At 43.5% G+C, this 25802-nt stretch overlaps 11 protein-coding genes across 11 annotated transcripts; 5 read left to right on the forward strand and 6 right to left on the reverse strand.

Moving 5' to 3' along the window:
- Positions 1 to 19: 19 nt before the first annotated feature.
- On the reverse strand, positions 20 to 379 carry EAE98_011634 (uncharacterized protein; the record flags this gene model as incomplete). Its single annotated transcript, XM_038959256.1, has 1 exon — positions 20 to 379. The coding sequence occupies one exon, from the start codon at positions 377 to 379 to the stop codon at positions 20 to 22; it is 360 nt and encodes a 119-aa protein (XP_038804314.1).
- A 570-nt stretch (positions 380 to 949) lies between these two features.
- EAE98_011635 (uncharacterized protein) lies at positions 950 to 2557 on the forward strand (the record flags this gene model as incomplete). The annotated part of the gene is made up of 1 exon (XM_038959257.1): positions 950 to 2557. The coding sequence occupies one exon, from the start codon at positions 950 to 952 to the stop codon at positions 2555 to 2557; it is 1608 nt and encodes a 535-aa protein (XP_038804315.1).
- Positions 2558 to 4045: 1488 nt separating this feature from the next.
- On the forward strand, positions 4046 to 4603 carry EAE98_011636 (uncharacterized protein; the record flags this gene model as incomplete). Its single annotated transcript, XM_038959258.1, has 1 exon — positions 4046 to 4603. The coding sequence occupies one exon, from the start codon at positions 4046 to 4048 to the stop codon at positions 4601 to 4603; it is 558 nt and encodes a 185-aa protein (XP_038804316.1).
- Positions 4604 to 4817: 214 nt separating this feature from the next.
- On the reverse strand, positions 4818 to 6838 carry EAE98_011637 (uncharacterized protein; the record flags this gene model as incomplete). Its single annotated transcript, XM_038959259.1, has 4 exons — positions 4818 to 5087; positions 5169 to 5275; positions 5323 to 6089; positions 6705 to 6838. 4 exons carry the CDS (start codon positions 6836 to 6838, stop codon positions 4818 to 4820), a joined length of 1278 nt encoding a protein of 425 aa, XP_038804317.1.
- Positions 6839 to 7293: 455 nt separating this feature from the next.
- Positions 7294 to 8439, forward strand: EAE98_011638 (uncharacterized protein; the record flags this gene model as incomplete). Its single annotated transcript, XM_038959260.1, has 1 exon — positions 7294 to 8439. One exon carries the CDS (start codon positions 7294 to 7296, stop codon positions 8437 to 8439), a length of 1146 nt encoding a protein of 381 aa, XP_038804318.1.
- Positions 8440 to 9621: 1182 nt separating this feature from the next.
- EAE98_011639 (uncharacterized protein) lies at positions 9622 to 10344 on the forward strand (the record flags this gene model as incomplete). Its single annotated transcript, XM_038959261.1, has 1 exon — positions 9622 to 10344. One exon carries the CDS (start codon positions 9622 to 9624, stop codon positions 10342 to 10344), a length of 723 nt encoding a protein of 240 aa, XP_038804319.1.
- A 1912-nt stretch (positions 10345 to 12256) lies between these two features.
- Positions 12257 to 13726, reverse strand: EAE98_011640 (uncharacterized protein; the record flags this gene model as incomplete). The annotated part of the gene is made up of 1 exon (XM_038959262.1): positions 12257 to 13726. One exon carries the CDS (start codon positions 13724 to 13726, stop codon positions 12257 to 12259), a length of 1470 nt encoding a protein of 489 aa, XP_038804320.1.
- Positions 13727 to 15283: 1557 nt separating this feature from the next.
- Positions 15284 to 17920, reverse strand: EAE98_011641 (uncharacterized protein; the record flags this gene model as incomplete). The annotated part of the gene is made up of 1 exon (XM_038959263.1): positions 15284 to 17920. The coding sequence occupies one exon, from the start codon at positions 17918 to 17920 to the stop codon at positions 15284 to 15286; it is 2637 nt and encodes an 878-aa protein (XP_038804321.1).
- Positions 17921 to 18445: 525 nt separating this feature from the next.
- EAE98_011642 (uncharacterized protein) lies at positions 18446 to 20294 on the reverse strand (the record flags this gene model as incomplete). The annotated part of the gene is made up of 7 exons (XM_038959264.1): positions 18446 to 18701; positions 18754 to 19007; positions 19058 to 19316; positions 19372 to 19521; positions 19571 to 19578; positions 19633 to 19802; positions 19853 to 20294. The coding sequence occupies 7 exons, from the start codon at positions 20292 to 20294 to the stop codon at positions 18446 to 18448; spliced, it is 1539 nt and encodes a 512-aa protein (XP_038804322.1).
- A 1029-nt stretch (positions 20295 to 21323) lies between these two features.
- EAE98_011643 (uncharacterized protein) lies at positions 21324 to 23477 on the forward strand (the record flags this gene model as incomplete). The annotated part of the gene is made up of 3 exons (XM_038959265.1): positions 21324 to 21608; positions 21660 to 22700; positions 22749 to 23477. The coding sequence occupies 3 exons, from the start codon at positions 21324 to 21326 to the stop codon at positions 23475 to 23477; spliced, it is 2055 nt and encodes a 684-aa protein (XP_038804323.1).
- Positions 23478 to 24108: 631 nt separating this feature from the next.
- On the reverse strand, positions 24109 to 24407 carry EAE98_011644 (uncharacterized protein; the record flags this gene model as incomplete). The annotated part of the gene is given in 2 exon segments (XM_038959266.1): positions 24109 to 24361; positions 24373 to 24407. The coding sequence occupies 2 exon segments, from the start codon at positions 24405 to 24407 to the stop codon at positions 24109 to 24111; spliced, it is 288 nt and encodes a 95-aa protein (XP_038804324.1).
- Between the last annotated feature and the right edge of the window lie 1395 nt (positions 24408 to 25802).

The raw sequence follows: 25802 nt of genomic DNA on the forward strand, positions 1-25802 counted from the left end.
ACCTTTCAATCCTGATATTTCAATTATTTGAATCTACCACTGAAGGTTGTCGCTTGATGTACGCTGGAAATACCGTGCGTCTTCCTTGAGAAGATTCAAGTTCTCTCATGACTGCCTGAATGTTGGCTGGAGTGATTTTATCGTACCTCTCCGACATGACATTGAGAATCAACCTGAAATCTCTTAAAACTGTGTTTGGGTGATGCCTCATCAAGGAACGGTGGCACCTCTCCACAAAAGATCCGTAGCTAATTGCTCTGTATATCCACCACTTTTCTGCCCACGAATACTCGTATCCTCCTGTGGCTTCTCTACCAAAATAGACATCTATACGGAAGAATCGTGGTCGCCGTGGACGTGTATAATAAGGATTCGGCATTATCAAAATTCGCGCGAAGAAAATATAATACGAATGTGAAACGGATCTCTCCTCGATGTCGACCTTGTTCTTGGTATTTAGCAGGAAGGCAAAGTTGATAGATGGAGGAAGGCTCTCTTTGGTATCGATGATGGCTCGAAGAGTTTAAGTGATATTCGATCAACGAAATGCGAATTCTTTATAATAATTATATCTGGAGCTCACCAAAAAGAAAACTTGCTGAATGATAATGAAAGATCTTGGGTTTTACTGTTTATAGTCCAGATTGTCCCAGGCAAGACCTGAAAAGCGCTATTAGTCTACCAACATGGTAGCTACTGCCAATTATTCTATCCCATAGTCACAAAGACACTTATATTTCAGCTCTTGACCTTCCAATTCTTCTCTACAATTTTAAGGATACCCAATCTTGCTCTCATTCTTACAGTAACGAGTATAATATAAGTGTGCATACACGGACAAGAAAAGAAATTACATGACTTATATTTCTTTTCAACCATTGTATTTCTCTATTATTACAATATCCATTAATCAATCCGAGCTCTAATTATTACTTCAATTCTAGAAATCATGCCTGATAGTACATCCAATCGAAAAGAGAATACACCTCTAGAGCTAGTTCCGAAGAGGATTCGAAAAGATTCTCACCAGGAACCAACGCCTCCATTCAAGAAACATAAGAGATCCGAGTCGCCAACTAGTACGGAACCCTCTGCAGAATCTTCTCCAGGTTCTATTTCAGGTTCCGCTCCGGATGAACAAGATGGAACCATATCATCTCTTGTGGAAAGAGAATTGAGAAAAGATGAAGTTTTTGCAGAAATATCTTCCAAGTCTCCCCCAGGCAAGGCGGTAACAATCACATCACCACTGAAAATCGGTCCTTCCAGTCAGATTCATGCAAGAATTACAGATACCAAGAAAGTCCTGGTCGCCAAAGAGAATACTCCCGCTGCTCCACTGTCACCTCAACCAAGCAGTGATATATCTTCCCCACTCTCACCTGGGCCAAGCAATTCTGTGCTTCCTCCACCTTCTCCTCGACCAAAAAATCTCACACTTCCTCCCCCTTCTCCCCGACCAAAGAATCTCAGGCTTGCTCCCATCACACCTCGACCGAGCAATAATATGTTTCCTCCTCTTCCACCTCGCCCGAGAAATACCATGCCTCCTCCACCTCTACCAACTAATGCTAAAGTATCTCGTGGTAGGAAAACTGACAGAGATGAGAAGAGCATGTCGTCACCTGCTTCAGCTTCCCAATCTTCTTCCCGAACGCCTAATTCAAAGCCGGTCAGATTGCGCCTTAGATTAATCAATGGCAAATCCAAAAATTGGAGTAGTAATCAAGACCCCGCAGAGGATGAGGGAATTGATGTCACCCATGACAATTATGGATCCGAAAAAAGTGATAATATCGAGAAAGTTGATAGAGAAGAGGGATTGGTTGAAGTAACAAGTATTTCGAAATCCAGTACCTCAACCGCACCACCCCTTACCAGCTCACCGATGATACGGTCATCGCAAATCAACCAAAGAATTATGCCAAACCCATCCAGGGCTGATAGCGTACCTACTGAGGCAATTAGAATGGTCAGAGAATCAAGTCAGAGTTTAAGCCCGGAGATTGATGGAATCCCTTTTCCCAACCCTCCGGCCCCTCCCTACGCTATTACTTACCGTGGGTTAGACTTGAAGACCCAAATAGAAGCTCATAAGTGTCAACTTTGTATCCCCTATGGTTGGAAAATTCCTCACCCCCGACTAGAAGATCCTATTATCATGGGACCTCTCTACCGCAAAGTCATTCACTTGCGAAGGGATTCTGGAGAAACCGTCTCTACTGCCATCGAGTTTACAGATGCACCGGGCGAAGATAACCTCCACGCATTCCTTGATCGTGCAGAGAATGATGCCCGCAATGCAGGTATGCCCAAGAATCTCAAGCCGACAATGATCGCGGTGAGATGGGGCAATGGAATGCAGCTTGGCAAACTGAATTACCGATCGATTTACAGCTTCTATTGTGATCCATTCATTTTTGTAGTCGGCAACTCTTTCGCATGGAGAGCAGCAATTAAGCAAATGCGCCGCAGGATTTTGTTAGGACAGAACTGGATTCTTTGGTGGGCCGAGAAGGACTATGTTGAAGATTGGGAGACGGATCTTTCGCGATGAGGCTACCGGAACGCGTGGAAGTCCTGCACCTTTACTTCCTGAAGCCATCGAAAATGAGAGGCGGAGGAGCTGTGGTATAGACTCTGCAACTATTCTATGGTTGGAAAATTTTGACGGAGCAGCCCATTCCGAAAGCCTAGCCTCTTTGGTTCTTTCGTCACTCTTCATGGTTACGCTTCTGTGAACTGAAAATTAGCTATCAATTCGGTGTAGGTTCAAGTTGAAGGCGTTGTTGGAGCCGGTCTGGAAATGAAGCTCACGCTAAGTTCGGTTGAAATAAGCGTACTTAGCAACTGTAGTTAATGGATTACTTTCTTTAACTTGAAGTTGTTAATCAAGTCATATCTGGTAGTAAGTAGCCTCTAGTCATACCAGAATTTGCACATGTGAAAAGGCAATTTTTGAAGTTCTTGACTATTGGGGCTAGCAAGAGCTTCTTCGAGCATAGAACTGCCGTTCATTGCAGTCTGTACCCAGGCGCTCTTTCATATCGTTTGGATTGATGCAAATCGCCTCAACTCAAGGAAAAGGTTCTGCATTCAGAGTAGAGGTCAAATCGTCCTCAAAAGCTTAAACTGCCTCAGGAAATTTACAAGGTTCATGGTGACCTAACTTCGACATCATTCACTGATATTGACGATAGTTGGGTAGGATCACCCCAAGAATATGGAAGCGCATGGTATATTTTCTTCTGCAAGTATTGAAGCAGAGATCGTAGTAGCAGATTTGATCTTTGATGCTGGAACCGTGGCCGTGACCGGAAACATGCATACAGGCAATTCCGAATTCCAAAATCTAGGATATAGTCTCTCCAGGCGAAAATCTTCAAATTCTTGATCCACAGGACGAAACGTCGAGGAAGGTAAAGGCAATTTTGTGCTTTGATTGCGTTGCGATTCTTAGTATACAGTGTATCTGGTTCAAAGAGGGAGGCAAAATGATAACATTCGGCATTTGTTAGAGTGGAAAAGATGTTAACGCGTGAGAATGTTCATGTGATAGGACTATTGAGAGAGTAACTAGGTACAAATTTGAGTGCGTTTGCCTAATAAAGCCATGGGATTATACATCTCAATCCACATTGCTAGTTTGCTCTCGTTCTTTTAGCTTCAAGTAGTTTGCTGTGATGCATGATTCCATGAAAATGATAGGAAGAGCGTTTCTTAATATTCATCGGATGGACCTTAGCAAGGGTCACGCATAACATGCTTTTGCTTGATGTTTCTTGCTTTGAGCACAGTCATCACCCAGCATATAAGAAGCAGCTGCCTCCTCTCCATTGAAAATGGAATCTAGAAGATTAAAATTAATCAAATTCCAACCACCTCATCTCAATTTGTTGATTCTGAATTGTTAGCGCAACATCTTCTTCTAATATACTCAGTCTTCTGTTGCCTCTTGGATTGGACTGATTAAGAATATTCTCTTCCTCCACTTGATCTACTCATCGATCTACAAAGCTCGAACAATCCGCCATATGCGACAAAGATGAAGTCCAAGGTTCTAGGCCATTTTAAACGGAAATCTGTAGAGGCGGCAGAGCAACGCGGTATTTCAGGCCTCCCAATCCGCACCAAGGAATCTCAAGAAACCGATAGCCTTCCTGATCCCCAACATCTTGTCCTAACCGAATATCGAATTGCAAACGAAACTTCTGGCACCAGACTCTTAAGTATGGACGTTCTTTCCATTCATGAGTCCGATTCATATTACGACATTCTAGCTGCAATCGGAGGCAAATCAAATGATCGGGAGACTGTCCCATTAATCTGCAGAAAGAAAAGTGTTGCGGTTAGATGGAAGATTGGTCAAGCTGCTAACGATGATTCGTATGACACTCTCTGTGGCCCTGATGTTGCCATGAAAAGACTCATACTCATGATGCGTGAGAGGCACTGGAAGGATCGACTGGTAGTCGTGTACTATGCAGAGGAGAATGATAGTAGTGATCGTAGTAAGAGCAGTGAGAGCAGTAAGAGTAGCATTAGTAATTGGACAAAGGTGGGAAGCCAGGGGTCCATGAAGTTTCTCCAGAATCGTGATTAATAGCAGATGGCCTAGCAGAGAATCGGAAGCGGAGGAGCTTTCACCGAGTGCCTGACCATTCTACAAATCAAATAATTAGATCTCAGCACGAACAATGGATTAAAGAGAACACTAGCCTCGGCTAAGAGAAATGTGATAAGATTGAACCCGACTAATATCCTTGAGAGCCCGAAAAACTAGAAAGTTCTAGTATACATGACAAGGCTTTGCTTATCTAAGAAACCTCCTGGATTAATTTACCGTCCATCTCATTTCCACTAGCCTTTACTCCACCTTGAAACAAAGCACCAATAGGACCCTCCATCCATTCTTCTGGTACACCGATTCTATTTCCATCCTTATTGCTAATCCATCGCACAAAAAGTGGATTTGGTTTCTGAGGTTCTCCTTCCGGAGTTGCATCAACAGCTGGGCCATTGAGATCTCTGCGGCGAGCATTAGTCTTAGGCGCTTGCTTCTTGAGAAGCTTGTTAATTGTTTCCATCTAGAATTTGTGTCAGCCAGGAAAAGATGCAGCGAGTAGAATTTGGGTATTTAATTCTAGAATTTCATGAGACATAATTACCTTCTCTTCCTCGTTCCGTTTCTCACTAAGGTTCTTTCTTCTTCGCGCCATTTCAGCACGTCTCATGGCATGCTCCTCAGCAGTAAGATGTTTCTTCACTTGTACCTCTGAAAAAGACATTAGCGCGCGATTGAGAATTCATGGAATAACTTACCATCAGGAAGAGCCATGAGATATCCACTAGCAGCATCGTCGAATCTTGCTCTTTGCCTTCTCGTCAATTTGTTGAGATCGGGAGTAGAGGCTCTGCTTCCATTGGCAGGTGTTTCATCATCACTATCGAGTAGCTCGTCCTCTTCTGCTGCCACTTCAATCTCTTCATCTTCCCCTTCTGCATCTTCGTCATTTCCACTCTGCATTACCTCTTCTTCCTCAAGTTCCTCTCCCAAGTCACTGTCGAGTTCACTTAGTTCATCATCATCATCGTCACTGAGCCCAATTCCTTGTTGTCCAACAGAAACAGCAGGTGCTTTGGGTGGCTCCGTCACCGTGATCTTGGAATTTCCAGCCGACGCATTTGAAACCTGAATGGTAGATGAAGTAGGCTGTACGTCCATATCGATATCTCCATCAGCATCTAAGTCATCATCTTCACCTTCCGCATCTGGATCGTCTTCTCCCTCGGCATCTTCCATTTCTTCATCCTCATCGTCGCTTTCTGTTTCCAAAACATAGCTTTTTTTGACATTCCTGTTTCTCTTGCCCTCGAGGATTTCGCCGCCAACAAATTGATCTCTACTATTAACCATAACAGATGGGCCGGTGATCGGGCTAGATCGTGTCGCCTCTCTCAGTTTACTTGATGACGTCTTGACGGTCAAACGCATCGACTCGGGACTATTTGATTGTGGTAGTGCCGGTCCACGTGATACGGTGGCCGACGAGGCGGGCTCTGGATTCGTGCGACGCGATCGCGATGACCTAGGAAATAGTTGTTCAGAAACAATAATTACGTCTCTTGCCTTGGCAGCGGCTGACCGCTGACTTCGACGTGTAGACATCTTGTTCTTACACCGCAATCAAATACAAGATGAACAAATTGAAGGGGGTATGTGGTAATATTGATGGATTCCTTGATCCACGATGATTTGTTTTGAGGTTATTGATGATACGGTAGAAAGATGTGGAGTGGTCTAAACACAATAGGTAGTGAATCAGATGGCGAGGGCTTTCGGGTCACTGCCTTGATTAGACAGAATTGCGGAGAATGACAGGTGAGCAGGCGCGTTGCATATAAACGCGCTGCTCTTACACAATTGCCCGATCCTGCCTTTCCACCATTGACCAACCACGTAGCTAATAAGGTTCGTTCTTAGATGCCTCATGTCATCCCCCTTGTTTGTACGACGATGGCAAGATATGATTATGATAAAAAACACGAGGGCTAAATCAAAAATGGGAATAGAGTGGACGGTTAAAGGTAACTCTTAATTACGGAGATTTGCGTGCGGCAACATGGTACAAAGAGCAAAGGGGCATTAACGCCGTTGTGAGAATAATGGAATTTCAATATCTGGAGACGCTTCAAAGACTTACTCGTTCTTGTTGGTGGCTGGCTCAGCCCTACCAGCTTTCCCACGGTGATCCGTCCAATCGATTTCCTCATCTCCCTCAGAATCAGTACTGAGTTTTCGTATGCGCTTACTGGGTCGTTCGGCTTTTCCTGACATTTTGATTATCTTTGATATCCACTTCGTAAAGTATGTTGACGCTCATTCGTAGGCTTGAACGTTTGAGGTATGTATGTAGACTCTAGAGTTGGACTGTGGCACAGTTTAATGATCGTTGCTCAGAAAGACACCCGAGTTTGAAAGACCGTATTAGATGGAATAGGTGATATTGTAATGGCCAATACTAGATAGAAGGATGAAGTATGAAAGAGATCTTTGGATAATACTGAAGTTTAATTGTGGTGTTGCTTTGATACTTCCATAATGACAATGTCGGTCACCGCAACAAATTTAGGTCCCGATTAGGACTAACCTTACCGTTAGATTATGTCATCAACCGAGGCACAGCAAATACAATACCATTAGACACTGACACCGACAATCTACAAATGCAGAGCTTCGAGAGTTTCCCATTAATTATTTAGAGGCTTCTTGAACAAGCAATATTTTACAGAATGGGTGATTCCGACAACGAAGCTAAACCCCCGGGCGTACCTGCATGGCAACTCAAAAGCGAGGCAAAAGGCGAGGCAGGACAGTCCAGTGAACCTCAGCCCACAGCTATCGAGCCACCAAGTCGGGCAGCAGTACTCGAACAAGCCAGGAAGTTCTTGGAGGAAGACGATGTTAAGAATGCATCTACGGATAAAAAGATTGCTTTTCTAGAAAGTAAAGGTCTCGAGGGGGATGATATACAAGAGTTACTGGGTGTATCGCGGAATGATGAAGCGACGAATACATCTATCACTGAGGTTAAATCGTCAGAACCAAAGACACAACCTCAACAATCGTTACGACATTCACCTCCACCTACTCAAACAAGCTACGCACAAATACCTCGCGATCAAGCTCCTATAATAACATACCCTGAATTCTTGGTTCAACCATCTGCTTCTACTCCTTTAATTACCAAACACCGCCTTCTTACAACCCTATATCTTTTCGGTTCCCTCAGCTTTCTACTTCATGGCACAAACACCTTTTTAATACGTCCTATGATAAACACCCTCACCGAATCCCGACTCTCTCTATCCTCGGCCACTCTTAATAATCTTCAAAAACTAATTCACAAACTCGAGAATTCGGTCTCCGAAATCCCTCCTACCTATCACCACCATAAACCTCTTCAACCCGAATACCTCGACTCCGATGCTGGCTCCGTTACCAGTGATCCCACTGAGCTTTTCCATCGCGACATCGGCGTCCAGACGTCTCTCCCATCATCTCCTTTACAAACACCCAGTTCGCCCTCCCTAATATCCCACGCCAATACCGCGACCACAGCAACAACCATACAGACATCGCGTCTCACGACTTTACAAGGTACATTATCATCCTTACTGGAGGACTCAACCTACGAATCATCTACAAGTGAAGAGCTAGAAACAAAAATGTCTATGTTAAAGGAATATTTACAAGGCTTGGCGTTTTCAACACCTACATTTAGTTACGGGTCAGGGGGTTTTGGAAATGGAGGAGATAGGAATGGAAATAACAAGGACGGAGAAGATGAAATTGCAAAGGTTAAGAAGGAGATTAGGGGAGTGAAGGGAGTCTTGCTTAGTGCGAGAAGTTTTCCCGGGGGTGTCAGGGCGAGATAATGGAGGTTGAAAGAGGAGGATGTATGAGGATCAGTAGGTTTATTAGATGACAATATATGAGTTATGAACGGATATTCAATTTTTGGGAACCATTTGAATCTAGGTATTGATAACAGCCAGTATAAGTTTGAAACGAGTACGAGATCACTAACTACGGATGAGATTTCTCAATTCGGCAGATTCCAAAACAAGCCTGACACCGCGCTTGATATACCAGACGGAGATTTCTCAATGTGTATCTTTTATCAGAACAATCGGGCTCAATTTTGGGTTTCTTCAGATGACATCAATCTGACTGATTGGTTTTTCCAGCATTTTTCACCAAGGTCTCATACTAGGTTTCTGAGAAAGTTCCAGATCCTGTATGTATGACGCTCTGCAGGACAGAGAACTAAGTAGCCTCTACCCTGGACCATTCAACTGCACTCATTGCGCTATTGCTGCATACATGTTATTATTCTCTTCCGCCAGCTCATAGGAACATACCGACTATCATCTGAGAATATTGGACTAGATTGCCTTGGAATGAAGACACTTTTTTGCGTTCAAGCCTTTGATGAAGATTCTCAGACTGAGACAAGGCTGTGTCTTGTGTCATGAAGTATCCCTTGTGGCAGTCTTCTTCCGAATCTGAGATGAACACTTCATTGCAAGATCAAGGTATACATTTGAGAGGGCCATGACATGTCTAACGGACATGAGAATGAGCAGATATGTATCACTGCAGTATTCCAGGCATCTTCCATAGGACAGAAAGCTCTGATGTTACGTCAATTTTTGGGCAACCGCATGGAAGAAGGTAGATTCGACGTCGACGATAACCTTAATCTTACCAGCACCACAACACTCGGTCCCGAACTACAATACCCCACATCCACTTTTCACACCTCGAACGTCATTTTTTGAACTGCAGGTACTTGATACATTGCTTCAAAACGTAAGTCGTTGAAAAAGAGTAGCTTTTATGCAATCAAAGCTCAGCTGTCGTGGTCAGCCACGCAATGTATCCACTATCAGCTAATCATTGATTCAGCAAGCTCGTTGTGACTCAAGAGCGACTTCATGAATATATAAGATGGCAATGTTTTTCTCCGTTAAGGGCTTTAGTTCTAGCTTTTGTTACACAAGAAACATAACCATTTCAAATAAATCACACAGTCAGTCTCCAACCAAAGACCAGACATGCCGCCTCCACAAGGCCGTCGTACCTCATTCACTCCACACCCTGGATGGGCAGCTGTGGATGAATACACAATGTCAAATCTTCATTCCACTCAGAAACCAAATCATGAAACGCTCGCTCACGCTCTTCGAAACTCCTCAGAGAAAGGTCTTCCGCTAATAAGTTCATCTCCCGCACAAGGGAAATTCCTCGCCTTACAAGTAAAATCTATGAGAGTTAAACACGTGCTGGAAGTTGGAACTTTAGGAGGATATGCATCGATTTGGATTGCTACTGAAAATCCAGACTGTAAGATTACTACGTTGGAATTCGATCCCAAGCACGCAAAGGTAGCCCGTGAAAACATTGAGCATGCTGGAGTAAGTGATAGAGTTGAGGTTTTGGAAGGATCGGCGGTGGATATATTACCTGGCTTGTTGAAGGAGATTGAGGAGGGAAAGAGGGAAAGGTTTGGATTGACATTTGTTGATGCTGATAAGCTCAATAATTGGACGTACTTTGACTACGGAGTCAAGATGAGTTATTCCGGAGCTGCAGTCTTCTTGGATAATATGGCCTGCAGGGGAGATCTCGTGAGAGAAGATCGATTGGATGATCCTCACGTTGAAGGTGTAAGAACTGCAATCGAAAATTCTGGGAAGGACGAAAGAGTCGACTGCGTAGTGATGCAAATCGTCTCGGAGAAGAATTGGGACGGATTCTTAATGGCTGTTGTCAGATAAATCACCTAGAAAGATTATTGATTGTCCTTTTTTCAATTGAAAAATGAGCTCTTTTCCTCTGCGGCTGGCCAGTGCTAAGCAATCATACCCACCTTTCGGGCTGCAGTCCCAGTGGATTAGAAGAGACTCTACGTGATTCGAACTCAAGGCCATGACCTGGTTCACGCAGCATGCAGAGGGTAATATACAAAGTTCGTGATGTATTTTGTTGTTGAAGTTGACGAAGAGGCAAAGCTGATCAAATCAAGCTACTTTCGAACGCATATATTTTAGCCCAGGAATCTTGAGGAAATTGAATGCAAAGTTTCTCTAAACGGTGAAGTAGAGAAATGAGATGCGTGTGAGCTCAATGTGATGCTACCACTGCAAGCTTATCGGGATGACAAATTGCTTCGTACATGACATATGTTAGATGTCATGTCAGACTGCGAGGCTCACGCCCCTTTCGGGAGTAGTCTCACATAAGCCAAAAGCCATCTAACCGGATTACATTATATAAGTACTAGGTACTCAGTAGAGGACTTCACTGGTTGTTTGATCTTTATATATTCAAATTCATTGAAATCTTATATGGATTACTGTGACCACCATGGCAAACTATACATCTGTCATCGTATGCGCGTGTATATTGTTAGCTGTGGCGCCCACATTGAAGACCTCAATCAATACAACCGTCTCCATAGATCCAGAGTCGACCTATTTCATACTTCCTAATTATCATGGGAACATCAGTCAGAGCTTCGTCGACACACAAACAAGCAATGTGAATTTATCAGTCTTACTCACTTCGGCAAAGTCCAGCGCATTCATATCCTACGACCTTGAATTCCTGAAACTCCTCGGTACAAACCCCACAGTCACTCTCATTGCCCAGCGAAATTATTCCTTTGCGAATGAAGCCGGTATATGGGTACCGGATCGTAATGAAGTGTGGTTTACAAGCTCCTCAATAGATGACGCCACGACGATCTCGGTTCTGAACCTCAACACTTCCAAAATATCCACCCCAAACACCAGTATTCCCATAATCAATCCTAATGGAGGCACCTATTTCGACCATCTTGTATATCTCGCTGGTGATGGTAATGCCACAGTTCCTCCTGCGATCTATGCTATCGACCCAGCCACGGGCTACACAGAAACATCATAAACCCCTACTTCGGTGTTCCTTTCAATGGACCTAATGATCTCACATGGGTAAGCCACCAGGGAACTCCCTATCTGTTCTTCACCGACTATCCACTCTCCTCTCTTTACGATGGTGGTCCATCAGCCGTTCTCCCAGATGCCGTCTGGCGTTTCTCTCCCACAACTAAGTCTCTTATTCCTGTTATATCCCGTGCAGATATCTTAGTACCTAATGGTATCAACGTTAATGCCGCCATGAATGCCCTCTACGTTACAGATACCACGCCCATAACCGCAACAGATTCTGGAGGATATAATTCTGGCTCAAACGCTATCTATAAGTTCGATCTCGATTCTGATGTGTTTCCTATCAACAAAAGACTAATTGGAATCGCGAGAACGGGAATCCCGGATGGTATTCACATAGATGATAAGAATAGGATATGGACGGCTGAGAGTGAAGGAATTGTAGTGAGAAATAATGTAGGAAAGGTGTTGGGGTTGTTCAATGTGGAAGTCTTCCTGGATGATTCGGCGGGAGAACCAGGTATTGAGATTGCAAACTTTGCTTTGGCGGGAGGTGTCTTGGTTGTGGAGGGAAGCGGGAAGTTGTGGACTGTGAAACTTGCGGAGGTGGTTGTGAGTCCAGATCGCTATATACTTTGATGTCTAGGTGGTCGTATCAACTGGTGTAAAATAGTCCAAACGAGCAGACCAGGACTACTATTACCTGACATATTACTCTAGGCCAAGCAAATGACTATCATACCAATGGTCATTATGATCAGACAAAACCAACAATCTTCCCACCCGCTACCACCATTCTTCCGTCCTTTATGACACAGCTGACGTTTCTAATAACTTTTTCAAGTCCATCCTTTTCCATATCTCCGTCTAAAGCTACCAAATCTGCAATCCAATCCTCACCCAACCATCCAAAATTCTGCCCACACAACTCCCCACCGCAAGCTTCCCATCCCCCTAATGTAGCAGCTCTTAGCACATCAGCCACATCAATTCCCGCTTGAACCATCAACTCCATCTCCCTCGTATTTTCTCCGTGGGGGAACGGCCCTGTATCGCATCCTGTGGCTAGTTTCACTCCAATCTCCCAAGCTCGTTTGGCGTGCTCTTTGCATATAGCAATTGCTCTTCCTCCATCGTTCGCCTCTAATTCTACGACCGAAAGTGTAGGAATATAAATTGTACCCATTTCTTTCATCACTTGCAATGCCCTTTCACTAGGCATGAGTCCATGCTCTACGCTCGTGACACCTGCTTTAGCAGCCATAATTACTGCCTCTTCTGAACTGGCATGGCTTGCCACCGGCACACCAGCGCGTTTGGCTTCAGCTACCATAACATCCATCTCTTCTTGACTCCAAAGAAGAGAATTCGGATTTCTCAACTTCTCTCTAGGGCCAAAAATATCTTCCCCTCGATTTCGAGATGGAGGAAATTGAATATCTTCAGAACCTTTGTATGTAGATGCTGGATAGCGTAACGCACGTCTCCGATACTCAGCATAGATCTTAATAACATCAGCACCAGCGCCAATCCTTCTCCTCACACCTGCTCTACATCCTTCAATCCCATCACAAGGATCGCTCAAACGCGGCGTCTCTGTTCCTCCCAACTTATTCTCTTGCCGAATCTCATAGCTACCACTAGAAGCTAGAGGTTCCGTGGCAACGAATAAACGCGGTCCGGGGATTAGACCACGGTTTATGGAATCACGAACACCAATATCGGCATTGTAGCATCCTTCGGTCCCGAGGTCGCGGTACGTAGTATATCCGGCTAGCAGAGCTAGACGACAATTGGTTGTGGCGCGAATGGTACGGGAGATGAGTGATTCGTCCCGCTCTTGATTCAAATATGGTGATCCGGCCTCGTCTACACGGTGCAGAAAGATATGAGTATGTGCGTCTACAAACCCTGGTAGAACGGTTTTCCCTCGGAGATCGAGATCATTGTCTCCGAGTGAAGTAATTGATGGGCTTTCTCGCGTGCTAACTTTCGTTATTAGACCTGTCTTTGTGTTTACTTGAAGAGAAACATTTTTATCGAAAGCTTTGGTGCGACTGTTGAAAAGGGTAGTTGTGTGAATCCAATACTCGTGGTTAGAAGACAAAGAGGAGCTTAAGGGTGTTGATTTTACGATTTGGGAAGAGTTGGCTGCGGATGATCGTAATGCCAAAATCGATGTAGAATCAGATAAAGTAGATCCTTGAATAGGATATTTTTTCGTCATTTTGTCTGGAGTTTGCTAGGATTTCAATTTGGGTACCACTGAGAGCTAAGCTAGAGTGTCAATGTTCTCAATTTATTCACAAATCTAAACAGCTGTCTTCACTGTATACCATGAGATAGATATATATTTATGGACTGATGTTTAGCGCTGACTAGTGACGTACGCTTCGATGATGGTGATGGAAGAGAGCCTGGAATCATACTGGACTTGGTGCGAGCTACAGTGTGCAGAGCCCGCGTTCATGGCTCTGATAGGGCCATTCGTATAAAGAAGCACAGGCTTTTACAGGGGCTGTGTTGGGGTTGACTCGTTTATTCCGAACTCCGTTACTCTGTTGCGTCTTATTCCGTTGGAAGTAGTCTCTTTCTCGAGCACTCAATTGTTCAACACTGATTCTAGACCAAAGAACAATCAATCATTTGCTCACTGAATCCGAAAGGAGGTGAAAATGGTTACATAGATATTGCAACGGTGTGTTTGAAAGACTTATTAACCAATCAATTTCAACAGTATACAAATGGTTCAAGAACCCTCAGTTCCCTTAACCGTCTCGCTCTCGTTCTTGGACTTTACCATGTTTTCTCAACGATGAAGTTCAAAATCACTTCTTTTGTTCTTGAGACGATACAAATACGTCGAAATCTTGAAATGTTGACCAAAGCTTGCGCCATTGTTACGGAAGGCACTTTCTATATACACGAGTAGCTAGGAGGTCGCCTACCTTTGGGTTCTAGCTCAGCACTGTCTATGCCGACTACCTAATTTAAACTACCTTCTCTATTAGCAATCGGCGTTTATGTTGCTATCTTTGGTCTCCTGTCCATCTTCACATTTCCATGATCTTGTTGATAACCCCAGTGATTCAATCGTCGTGGAGGGAAAGCCATCTTTACCTGAAGTTCTTCATATTTGTATGATGTATTTCCGGACACATCTCACATGAGATCATTACTGATATGAACATAGTCAGGAGTCTTACTAAAATCATGTATCTCTCAAATCGCGCGATTTCTGATGGAATCCCCCCACACGTTCCTGAAAGGCTTGATTTCCATCACTGCTTTGAATCTCTAGGCTTATCAACTCCGTTTATCGTCTTTCTATCATGCTTCTACTTTTCTTGAATCCTCTCTTTCTTGTCCACCAATGGATCGAGTTATCAACTTCAATCTAGACAGTATGCGACGCAGTCACCTAGCCTTGACCTTGAGGAGTCTGATTTGACATCGAAAGTTGCCTATTCTACGGCCCAGCGCCAGAATCTAGTTCTAGAACCCCGAATAGAATGCTGGGAAAAATAATCGAAGCGGCTACCTCGAGCTCGTTCAAATAGATTTAAAGATGTTCGTTAAGCATATTTCACCATTTGTTCACTGTAGCCATCGATGTCACGCTTACAAGTCACATGATAGACCGTCGATGAAGATTAACAAAGAAAGAAAAATACAAATGTAATAATAGTAAGTGGTAACGAGCTTACAAGAAAAGGCATAGAAGATTTAAGAAAGAAAATGATCGCTACTAGTATCCATGAAACGCCCTCGTCAACCTAGCTTCCTATGCCCGCCCGGTATTCTCATCAGCTACTCTAAGCTTTGTTATCAAGTCCTGTTTTGTCTCACCCCTCGTAGTTTTCATGCCCCGTTCCTTACACATTTTCTTCAGTGCCATAATCCCCGATTCTCGATACGCAGTCTCTTTCTCGGCAGTCTCCCTAAGTTTCATCGCCAAATCAAGTCTTTTTGTCCCTGACTTAAATTTTATCCCACGTTTCCTACACATTATCTCGAGACTCGTTACCGATAAATCCTCATACTCTACCGACCCCGTCTCGAGCCATTTGATGTGAGTAGCCTTGGTGCCCCATCCCTCCATACCCTGTCTCCGGCACATGTCTCTCAGTTCCCTCTCGGTCTTTCCAGCCCAGTGAGAATCTTTCCAATCATAGTCGCAGACTGGCCCTGGTTTACGTATTGGCTGATAATTGTCGACTATTTCATGGTCGCGTCTCAGTATAGCATTATATCGTCCCATCACAATTGCGATATCTAGAACAGGATGTCCTATGCTTTTCTCTAGCTCTTCTTTCGCTTTGTTATATTCCTCTTTGCGGGTTTTGAGAGATGCGGTCAATTCATCGATAGCATCACGCATAGCGGTGTTACCTTTACCTTCCAATGTTGATTTCTGATCATTCGCGTGGAGTTGTTTAATCACAGTCTTCGCTCCACTGTGCGGAGATAAACCCAAAGCAGATGCAAGCTCACGGAGAGCGCTGGAGTCTAATTTCTCATATGATATGTTTGGATCAGATAAAGCCTTTAAAGCTTGTTCCTTGTCTTTGATAAATCTCTCCCCAAGGTTCAATTGCACATACAATTGCGTGTCTTCGAAATTGGCGGAATCATAGAAAGCCTCGTCGCTATTCTTGAGTCGCTCGATTTTGCTTTCTTTGCTTCCGTGACTTGCGTTAGTTAGGTGGCGATCTTTGAGTATGAGGGAAAGTTCTTCAGAAGTGTAAGATTCGTAGTTGTATGGAGAAGTTTCTAAGCGATGAATCATTTCTTCCCGTGTACCCGAGATTTGAAGGTGTCGATCTCGTAGCAAAACTCGAAGCATGCTATTGTCTTTCTTAGCATATGGCGAGTCACTAGACACGGTGCCAATTGTTGATGGCTCTGCAACCGGAACAATCTCGTCAGCCTGCTCAACACTGCTTTCCTCATTATTTTCGGCTTCGGTAGTTTCGCTTGTCTCCCTTGCGGAGCTCTCCTCGCTATCCTTGATATATTTATCCAAAAGTTTGAGTCTTTCTATCAAAGCTGCCTTGTCATCATTACTGTATTGCGGCACTAAGCGCCTCCAACACTGTTCTCTAAGCGACTCAAGATGCATATCTTCATACTCAAGAATCCCAGTCTCAAGCCATTTGATCATCGCATCCTTTGTTCCATATCCTGGTGCACCTTTCTTCCTCGCGATTCTACAAAGCTCCCAAGCACTGAATAGGCCCCAATTCGTCTTTTTAGGATCATAATCCAAGGCTCCTCGGTCCCCAGTTTTCTTCGTAACAACAGGAACATCATATTTCGACGATTCATGCATTGGTACCTCTGCTGGGAGTGAATGGCCTATCCTACTCTCTAAATCCATTCTCGTATCCGCAAGTTTCTTTTCCCATCGTTCCAGCTCCGCAGGTACTTCGAATCCCATAAGCGTAGATATCTCGACTTTTTTCTTCCGCGCCAGCTTTTGGTCATCCGCCTCCAACCATCCAATTAACTCAGAATCTTCACAAACAACTTTTATCTTTCTTCCTTGTTGCCTCAAATCCATTAGGGATTTCAAATCCGCCACTTCCAAATCTCGGTATAATTTTTCCCCTTCCTCGCCGTAAACCCAATTCATCAGTTGTTCATATCTCAGTATCTCATTTTGACAAATCACAAGATGAGTGTACAGACTGTATTCTTCCAGGTTCCCATTGTCTCGATCCAAAGCATCATCGTATCTCAATCGTTCAATTCGCGCCGCTTTCGTAACTCCACTACATGGAAGCATCCGCGCACTCAATAGTGTGGAGAGTTGATCACAGGTTAAACTCTCATAATCATCTCCGTAACCCCTCATCTCATGTCTCTCAAGCCTCTCGATCATCGCCATCCTGTCCATACTCTCCACCTCCTCCGGCTGCATCACTCGCCAATCGCGTAACAATGCCCTTAACTTACTATTATCCTTTGTTCTATAATTGATTCGATGCCCATGCGAGTTTTGTGAGGGAACTGCGGCCGCGTTTCTCGAAGATGTCGCGGAAGCCTTCTCGGCGATTGGCGCACTCGGAGAAGTCAATGCCTTATTCTTGACAGTCCATAGATCTTTCAAGCCTTCCTCGTGCCTTTCCTTTATCTTCGCACTTTGCTCTGCAGCATCTATCCTCGCAGACTTCCTGCGCTCTGCCTTTCCTGAATCCATGGGCGCGACATGCCCATCATTATCTCTCAACCTCTGGATTAACACATCCTTCGTCCCGTTACTCGGCATGGATCTCTCCTTCAACATCTCCACCAACTCTCCTTTACTTTTCGATGCGTGATCATCACTAAGTGTAACATCCTTCTCCTTATGTTTCTTGTTCGGTGGCAGAATCACGTTCGTGTCGGCTTGCGCCAAAGGTCGTTTCGTCGGTGGCATATTGTTATTGTTGTCGTCAATATGTGGGTATTAAAGCACAATGATTAAGTGAAATATAATCTCAGGTACAAAGTGGAGAATTTTAACACGTTATCTATTTTGATGTGTGAGTGATTATTTACTTTTCTAATTGACGCGACGACATATGACGTCAGAGCTCTTCGGCTCAGATTGTCGCGGCCAGGCTGGAATGGTTTCAATGTTTGAAAATAGATTGTCCGAGATTATGATACGATCAGCGGTTTCGATGACTTAAATTTGCTAAATAATCTAGAAAGTTCTAAATGGAGTGAATATTCCACAGTGACCCTTGTCTATATCTCAATCTCTTTTGCTATCATACAATTCTATCACTGCTATCATACAATTCTATCACCCCCATCTTACAACAAGTGTGCTATTAAATATCCAATAAACCCAAGTCTATAGCCACCATTTCTAGAATCAGGAACTGATAATAATAAAAATACTTAAAACGGTTTTCCAGATGTATTGTACCAAGTAGATAATTCCACGATTCTGGCTTCAGTCCTTCCATATACCATTGCCATACTTTCTCGCCCATTTCTTTCTTTGATGAGCAGCCCCATTGAGCTGTCCTGGCATGAGCAGTCGTTTCAGGAGGATTGCCCTAACTATCATGAACAGCACGCCTAACCAAACGACAACCAGAAAGACACTAATCACGGTGCCAACAATCCGAATAGCATTAGACCCAAATGCCGTACCAATCTGTATCGTAGCCGTGGCTAGTGCTGTATTTGGAAAGACAAACGAGTTCCTAATTATGTTAGTAACAATGCTCGAGATGTTTGAGATGGGAAGATTCTTGCCATGTCATGTCCGCACTAATGTGATGCTCCGGGTGATTAGGTTGCATAACTTGCCAATGAGCGCCTACAGATATCAAACAGAACCAAAGGCATAAACCCCAGATGAAGAGTCCTGTAAAACTCCCCATCAAGTATAAAACGAAAGGGCCCTCGGTGTTGCCAAAAATACCATTGGGTAGGATGGTCGTCTGCACCGAATTAGAGAGAGAAACGATTGCTGTCACTGTGAAACCGGAAGGGCCAACTGATACGAACTATTGATACTTAGTTAATAATTGAAACAATAATTACAGGCATGACTTACCATTCCAGGTCGTGTTGTCTCTTGGGGGAGTTTCTTGGTCATCAATCGATAGAGGAAAGCACTGTAGATCATGAGACTGAGGAGAAATCCAATTCCTTGGAAGCAAACTGCCCCGAAAGCTATAGCAGTGGAATTGATGCGTGCAGCCGCAGTTGCATTTGGTAAAGTAGAGATAAGATTCGCCGCAACTGGACCAGTCAGTAGTAACGGGTAGGCAGGGAAGGTCCAGAGAGGAGTCATATTAGCAATGGGAAATTCTCTAAGCAGTAATATAAGCCGACGTTCTGCAAAGAGGAGTTAATACTCAGACTTACTGAGTGGACCAAAGCAATAGGTACATGCCGGATGATGCAACTACGCTCAAAGTGCAATACGCCCAAAAGCATACCTGCATGGTAGTTTGGAACCATAGGCCAGTCTTGGGGATTCCATACTGACACATGGTCACGAGAATTGTTCCCACTCTACAAAGGTTCAGACGTGATTCTTTAGCTGAGACAGAAAATTACTCACGATATCATCTAATCATACATTAGACAGGTATTCAACAGACACTGATACTAGAGTCGACTTACACAAGCAGGAATATACAAAGATTCGGATGGACTAAGGAAAGATTTAGAGAAACTTCCAGGGTTCCATTTGAAGCGAAGAGAGATTAATATACAATTCATTACAAAGAATATAAGATTAAGGAAGAAGACTATTTCTCCAACGATTCTCAGCCAATTCGATCGATATGGGACTGTTGGATGTTAGAGCCGGTCCCAAATGTAATTGTATCGATTGACATACTTGAATAAAGGACATTTGCAATTCCTCCAGTGGCCATTGTTAGAGTGAACCATGTCCATGTAACACAACCAATGCGATCACGAATACTGACTTTGGCAACTGCAGTATCCTCAGTGTCTGGCTGTTGATCAACTCCATTTATTCCATGATCACCTCCCGCATCGGAGGCATCTAATACTGTAAAGCCTCTGTGGCTTGCGTTGCCATTGGTATATATATTCCCATTCCCATTCCCATTCCCGTTTCCATTTCTATTTCTATTCCCACTTGCACTCCCATTGGTATGTTCATGATTGTTTTCTATATCGGATTTTGGCCCTCGGTTTCTATGAACGCTTTCATTCGCAGATGAATCATCTTTTAAATAGGAAATTTGAGGTTCGTCCAGGTTGGGTTGAGGAGTATCATTCATCAATCGTGGTAGAGGTGACGTAATTGACATTTCTTGAATATATCTTCCTCGGGTGCCGTTGCGCAAATCTTCGATACTGCATATAGGACGAGTAGAAAGAAAGGTCCCAGCGAAGTGAGAGTGAAGGTAAAGTTCACCAGAGTCGTTAAGAATATTAGAATTTGTAGAACGATGGATCCAACATTACTCAAAGCCATGGTGAACGTAGGTAGTTATAGAGGGTGGTTTTGAAAAGACTCCGAAAGAGGGGAGGGTGGATGGGTTCCTGGAAGAACGGCACTATTTTGGGGCTCGACGAGTTGATTTTACTTTGTAGTTCGGAAGAAAAGGCTTCGGCAGAGACTTGGGATTGGCTATTGGCGACTGGAATTGGTCGAGCGTTCGAGACTAGGTAGGATGGAGGTTTCTTGGACTTTGGGATTCGGGCTTGAAATTATTGTTGTGGATTAAAGAGAGGAAGAGATGAGACTAAAGCATCGAGCACCCCTGACTATAATTGTGGGTTATACCGTCACCACAGCTTTTAGCGTGTGATTTAGATCATTTTGGGCGGTAGACAGGGGCAGAATCTTTTGCCGAAAACTCCGCTTTCAATATTAATTAATTTATCTCTGTGTCTCTCACGTGTCTCTCTCTCTCTTTCAAGTCACAATCAATCAATCTCTACCAGCGATAGTGAAAATCACACATTTGTTCCTCTCTCCACCTCTCTATCAATCAAAAGTTATCAGCAATAGTGATATACATACATTCGTTCATGCCTGTCTCGTCTCAATGTCGCATCTTGTTATACTGGAGACTACGAGATAAGGACAATATACCTATCCTCCTTGATGAGTGCAATTCGATATACTATCTATGTTACACTACTAATCGTCTTTCTCAACCAATCTCCTATTGTCCATTCACAATTTCTCTGTCCTCTGATTTCATCAAATCGATTTCTTTACTTACCTCATCGTGCTTATTAATTTTTAATTCCATTGTTCCCTTTCAGCCGTGAATTTTCAAGGGGATTCTTAACTACCTACCTTCATCAGATTCATCGCGTTCTCTATCATGCTCTTGAGGTCATTAAATTTTGGTCCTGTTGCTTTCTCATCTGTCTCGGACAAACTCTCTCTGCATTTAGAGTACGAGGTTGTTATTAGACTACCGTCTGGAAAGCTGGAGACCTTGTCGGTGGACGAGTGTCTGAAAGCGTTGACATCGGGGGAAATATGGGTCGCCAGTGGGAATCCATGTCGCGTTGATTTCGTTATTGATCTCGATGGCAAAGAATCGTTTGGAGCTAATAATAATCATATCATCGAGTTGTTGGGTAAGTTCGTCGCAGAGTCAAAGGTTTGTCAGATCAACACTCTAGAGAAAAATTGACTTACTCACCATTTAAAGATATGGGAACAGCTGGGATTATCCGCAATACTTCACTTGCAAAATGAACCACTACAGAAGAACAATCTTTCTCTTCAGCTAAACAATAAAGAACCTTTAGATTCACCGGTTCTCGACGTTCGACCTTGGTCATGCACAACTACCGATATTAGGATACCGGACGCACAACTCTGCGCTCAGATGGAACAGCTAAAAGTGCTCTTATCATTTCGACATATATCTGGAGGGATTCAAACTTCAAAAAGACGGAAACCATTGCCCCTAGATTCGGTGGTCGGCAAAGGGTCCTCTCAGATATTGAAGATCGCGCAGTCAGGCATGCCAAAAAAATCTTTGGTTATCAAATTTGGCCCCAGTGAGAACATATCGTCACTCCTGGAAAGGTATTCCAACTCTAGGGAACGATTTCACACTACTCAAGCAAGCGTACCCAGCACATCATCAACCATTCAAGTTGGCTCCAAAGTAGAAATTTCCAAACTCTTGAAAGAATGTTCTGAGAGTTTATACTCGAGTATCACATTACATGCTATACCTGCTTTATCTCAATTGAGCTCTTTCATAAGTTCGGGTCCATTCTCCCAATTCCCATCCACTTCTAGATATGTGACTCCTTCGAGTAATTCTCGTAAGAGGGTGAAAAGGGCTCCTAAAATTTCACGGAGAGTGGAAACTAGTTCTTTAATCAAGCAAGACGATGCTTCCACGTCACCAGAAGATGTAGCTTTTGACGAAATGCTGCTTCTATCCAGCGACGAAAGACATTGTGCTCGAACCTCGAATAACAACTCATCGAATTCCCCCACTATCGGAACTGTTTCCCAAAGACGCAGCGCAACTCTCAATTCTCAAGATGAAGCATACGTACTTGATCCTACAGCGTCATGCAAGCTCGTTACTGCGGCGATACATGTTATGATTGCTGGAATCGATGGTAGACAGAGAACAACAAAGGGGGTAAAGATTGACAATATCTCAAACATATCAGCTATTTCTCTGACAGCCTTGAGTCCTGTCATTTTTTCTCCGGGTTTCAAGAAGGTAGTATCAGCACTTTCTCAAATCCGATTCAATTACTAAGTGACATAGTCGGTAGCTCATAATTCTCGCTACACTCCTAGGATCATTCAAATGATGACCTCATTGGCACGCAATGCCCAAACACCAGGCCTACGACAAAAACTTGAGCAGATTGCAAACATGGCGACCTCTGAATTTGTCAACGTAAAAACTGATGAAGAAATACATGGTGAGCTAGGCTCTGAGAAAAGGCTGACAGCCGTGGTGCAATCTCGACTATGGTCAATGATGCAACGAACATTACATGATCTATCAGCTGCTCGCCAGATTATCAACAAACGTTCGACTTCAGAGAATGTTGTTATGACTGAGGGGATTGACGAATACGAAGATCTTTTGGACTCTATCGTCGATGACGCTGACGTACAAGATTCAGCAATGGTAGACGATGAATTTCGATGGATTATGGATAATCACAGTGAAATTTCGGCATTCGACAATATACTTAGTGATGATGAAGGTGTGCCAGACCATGAATTTGATGATCTACTTCTTGAAGTTGACGACGATGCCTATGAGTCACTGTTAAGCGGTGAAGAAATGGAAAGATTGGCAATAGAGTCGGAATCCGAGGAGATTTTTTTCGGCCACCGTTGGCAACTTGAGGATGAAGAACAATATCACGATTTATTGTTAGTCGTTAAAGACTCGGGTCATGACGAATTGTTGCTTGAGGAGAAATCCGGTATATTGGAGGAATGTTTATTATACAACAACGATGAACTGCTGGTAATTTGAATTCGAACTCGAACCGGATCATGTAGCCGTCGCACCAGAAACCAGAATATCAAAAACCCGGACTAAAGTCTATTACGTCAAGGCGCGCGCGCTTCGTAACTTCAGCGTAGCAAAAGCCCGGTGTATATGGAATCATTTGCTAATAGAAACACGAGTGTCTTACACGTTGATTGGAGTTGATAGTTCTAAGGATTTTTGTGGTAAGCGAACAAAAGTTGTACGATGTGGTTCGTGAATGGTGGGGTTGACAAATGGGTCGAAACCAGCATGAATGAAGACTTGGGCGAAACCATGACTCCAGTTTGTACTAATATTTCATATCGAAATAGAACAAAGCTTTCCTAGCTACCCATTGCGGGAGATATATACTCGCAATGAAGTACTATCTATGCAATAGAAGATCTCAAATCACAATCGAAAGAACAACGATACCAAATATGGCCATTTGGTCAGTCTCTTCGCTGAAAACTGTTGGATTTTACATGACTAACACAACCATTCGATTAGCAATAAATCAACAATCCTCAATTTTTGGATCTCCTTCACAATGACTTGAGAACTAAATGTTCCAGCTAATATATAGATGAAACGACTAATTTCTCAGACGAGCAAAGCCGATCGAGCTGCCATATTAAAGTGATTTCAACGTTGCCAAATACTGATCACTCGTGGATGTCAGTGCTACAATCATAGCTGAGGCGCCCTTACTACACATGGTGAAATGCTCTTGTAAAACCATTGTCAATGGAGATGATCGAAACGGAATTCTTGCTTGACCGGCAGACCACGCACTTATGACCTCTTTCAGCGCCAGCAGTTCAGTATTAATCTGACGACCCTCTTGGCGTTCTTGCGGAGTCTGTTCATCGTCGATATCTCTAATTCTGGAATGTACTGATATTTTGCTCCGGCCAGATTGACAAAGATCATTTTGTCGCCTATACGTGGAGGATGAGTTTGCGATTCGATTGTGTTGATTTTCTTTTGCAACCGCAATAGGTTCTTCGTAAGATGGCTTTTCCGCTTAGACTTGATGAATACCTTCTTAATCGATCTGGTAGTTTGGGTTGTGGATCCAAGCTCCATCAGCACTCAAAGTTGCAACCTTTGATTGCTCTTCAATACTAGTATCTGTTGCTTGTTTGCCAACCGGAATTCACTCTTCCTCCTTTCTGTTAATTTATCTCACGCTTCAATAAGCTGACCATTGATAATTCCAAGCTCCAGAATCGCATGCATCCTCAAGCTTTGATCATGTACGCTTGATGATTCTGCCGTGCGTCTTCCCAGACTTTCCTGGAATTCTTCTTTCAATGAATCGAATATTCAACAAGCTCGCCGTGCAATACCCTGGATGCACACTTTGCAGCCATCTAAAAGTTCAGATTTCCCATGAAGATCGGGTTTCTTTGTCCGAGACTTCACGAATAAAACATTCATTGCTTCCATTCAATAGATCGACCGTGGTCTTCTTACAGCGAGACATAATCCCAAATCACTACCTTCCTCATACTCATGACCTACTGTAGGATCAGTTTTCCGCTGTCACTGTGTTCATATGCGAGGATATTGTAGTCTGAGCCGGCGACAACTTGGTGGATGGCTAACGTGATGATTTGCTAATGTATAGTCGTGTTGTTTATTTCGAGACCTAGGATGTTGTTAAATGAAGGAGGACTTGTCCTTGGATGAGAGAGCGGCGCTTGTGGACATGAAGTGGAGATAGTTAGGAGAGGAGGAGAGGCTGTGGTCAATCTAGTTGACGAGGGTCTTTGGGTCTGACAAATCAGGAAGGCACTCGACCTTAAGATTGGATTGTGGTGGGGTAACTCTTGTCTGGCTCTTTGTGGAGTCGGATTCTGTGGTGGACACCAGCGGCTGTATACGTCTAGGGTTTTGGAGGAATCGTTATTCGACATGATGCATGTAATCAAACGGTGCGAGTATCTCAGGAATCTGCGAGTGATGAATTTCATCCAATCACCTGATCAATGTCTAAATGTATGTACGATATATGAATTCCTTCATAGTCCCTCCAAAGGAATTGACAGAGTTATTATGTACGCATCACTTGGCAAGATTGTAGAACATATCTGTATTATCCAGAAATTTATAACTGCTGAGAGATATCCGGATAGTATTGCACATTAGATACTAGGTAGGTAATGAAGATATACTTACTAATAGAACACAACAATTGCTTTTGGGTCCCTTGCATACTCGGCGTACAGTTGTAAGTTACTATTCTCGAGCCATCGTTGTTGAAAGTTGCGGTGCGAAGAAGCATATAAGCTAGACCCAATTAGTACTAGTTGAGATAAGCTT

Source organism: Botrytis deweyae (genome assembly GCF_014898535.1).
Source record: "Botrytis deweyae strain B1 chromosome Unknown BDEW_051, whole genome shotgun sequence".
Lineage (NCBI taxonomy): Eukaryota > Fungi > Ascomycota > Leotiomycetes > Helotiales > Sclerotiniaceae > Botrytis > Botrytis deweyae.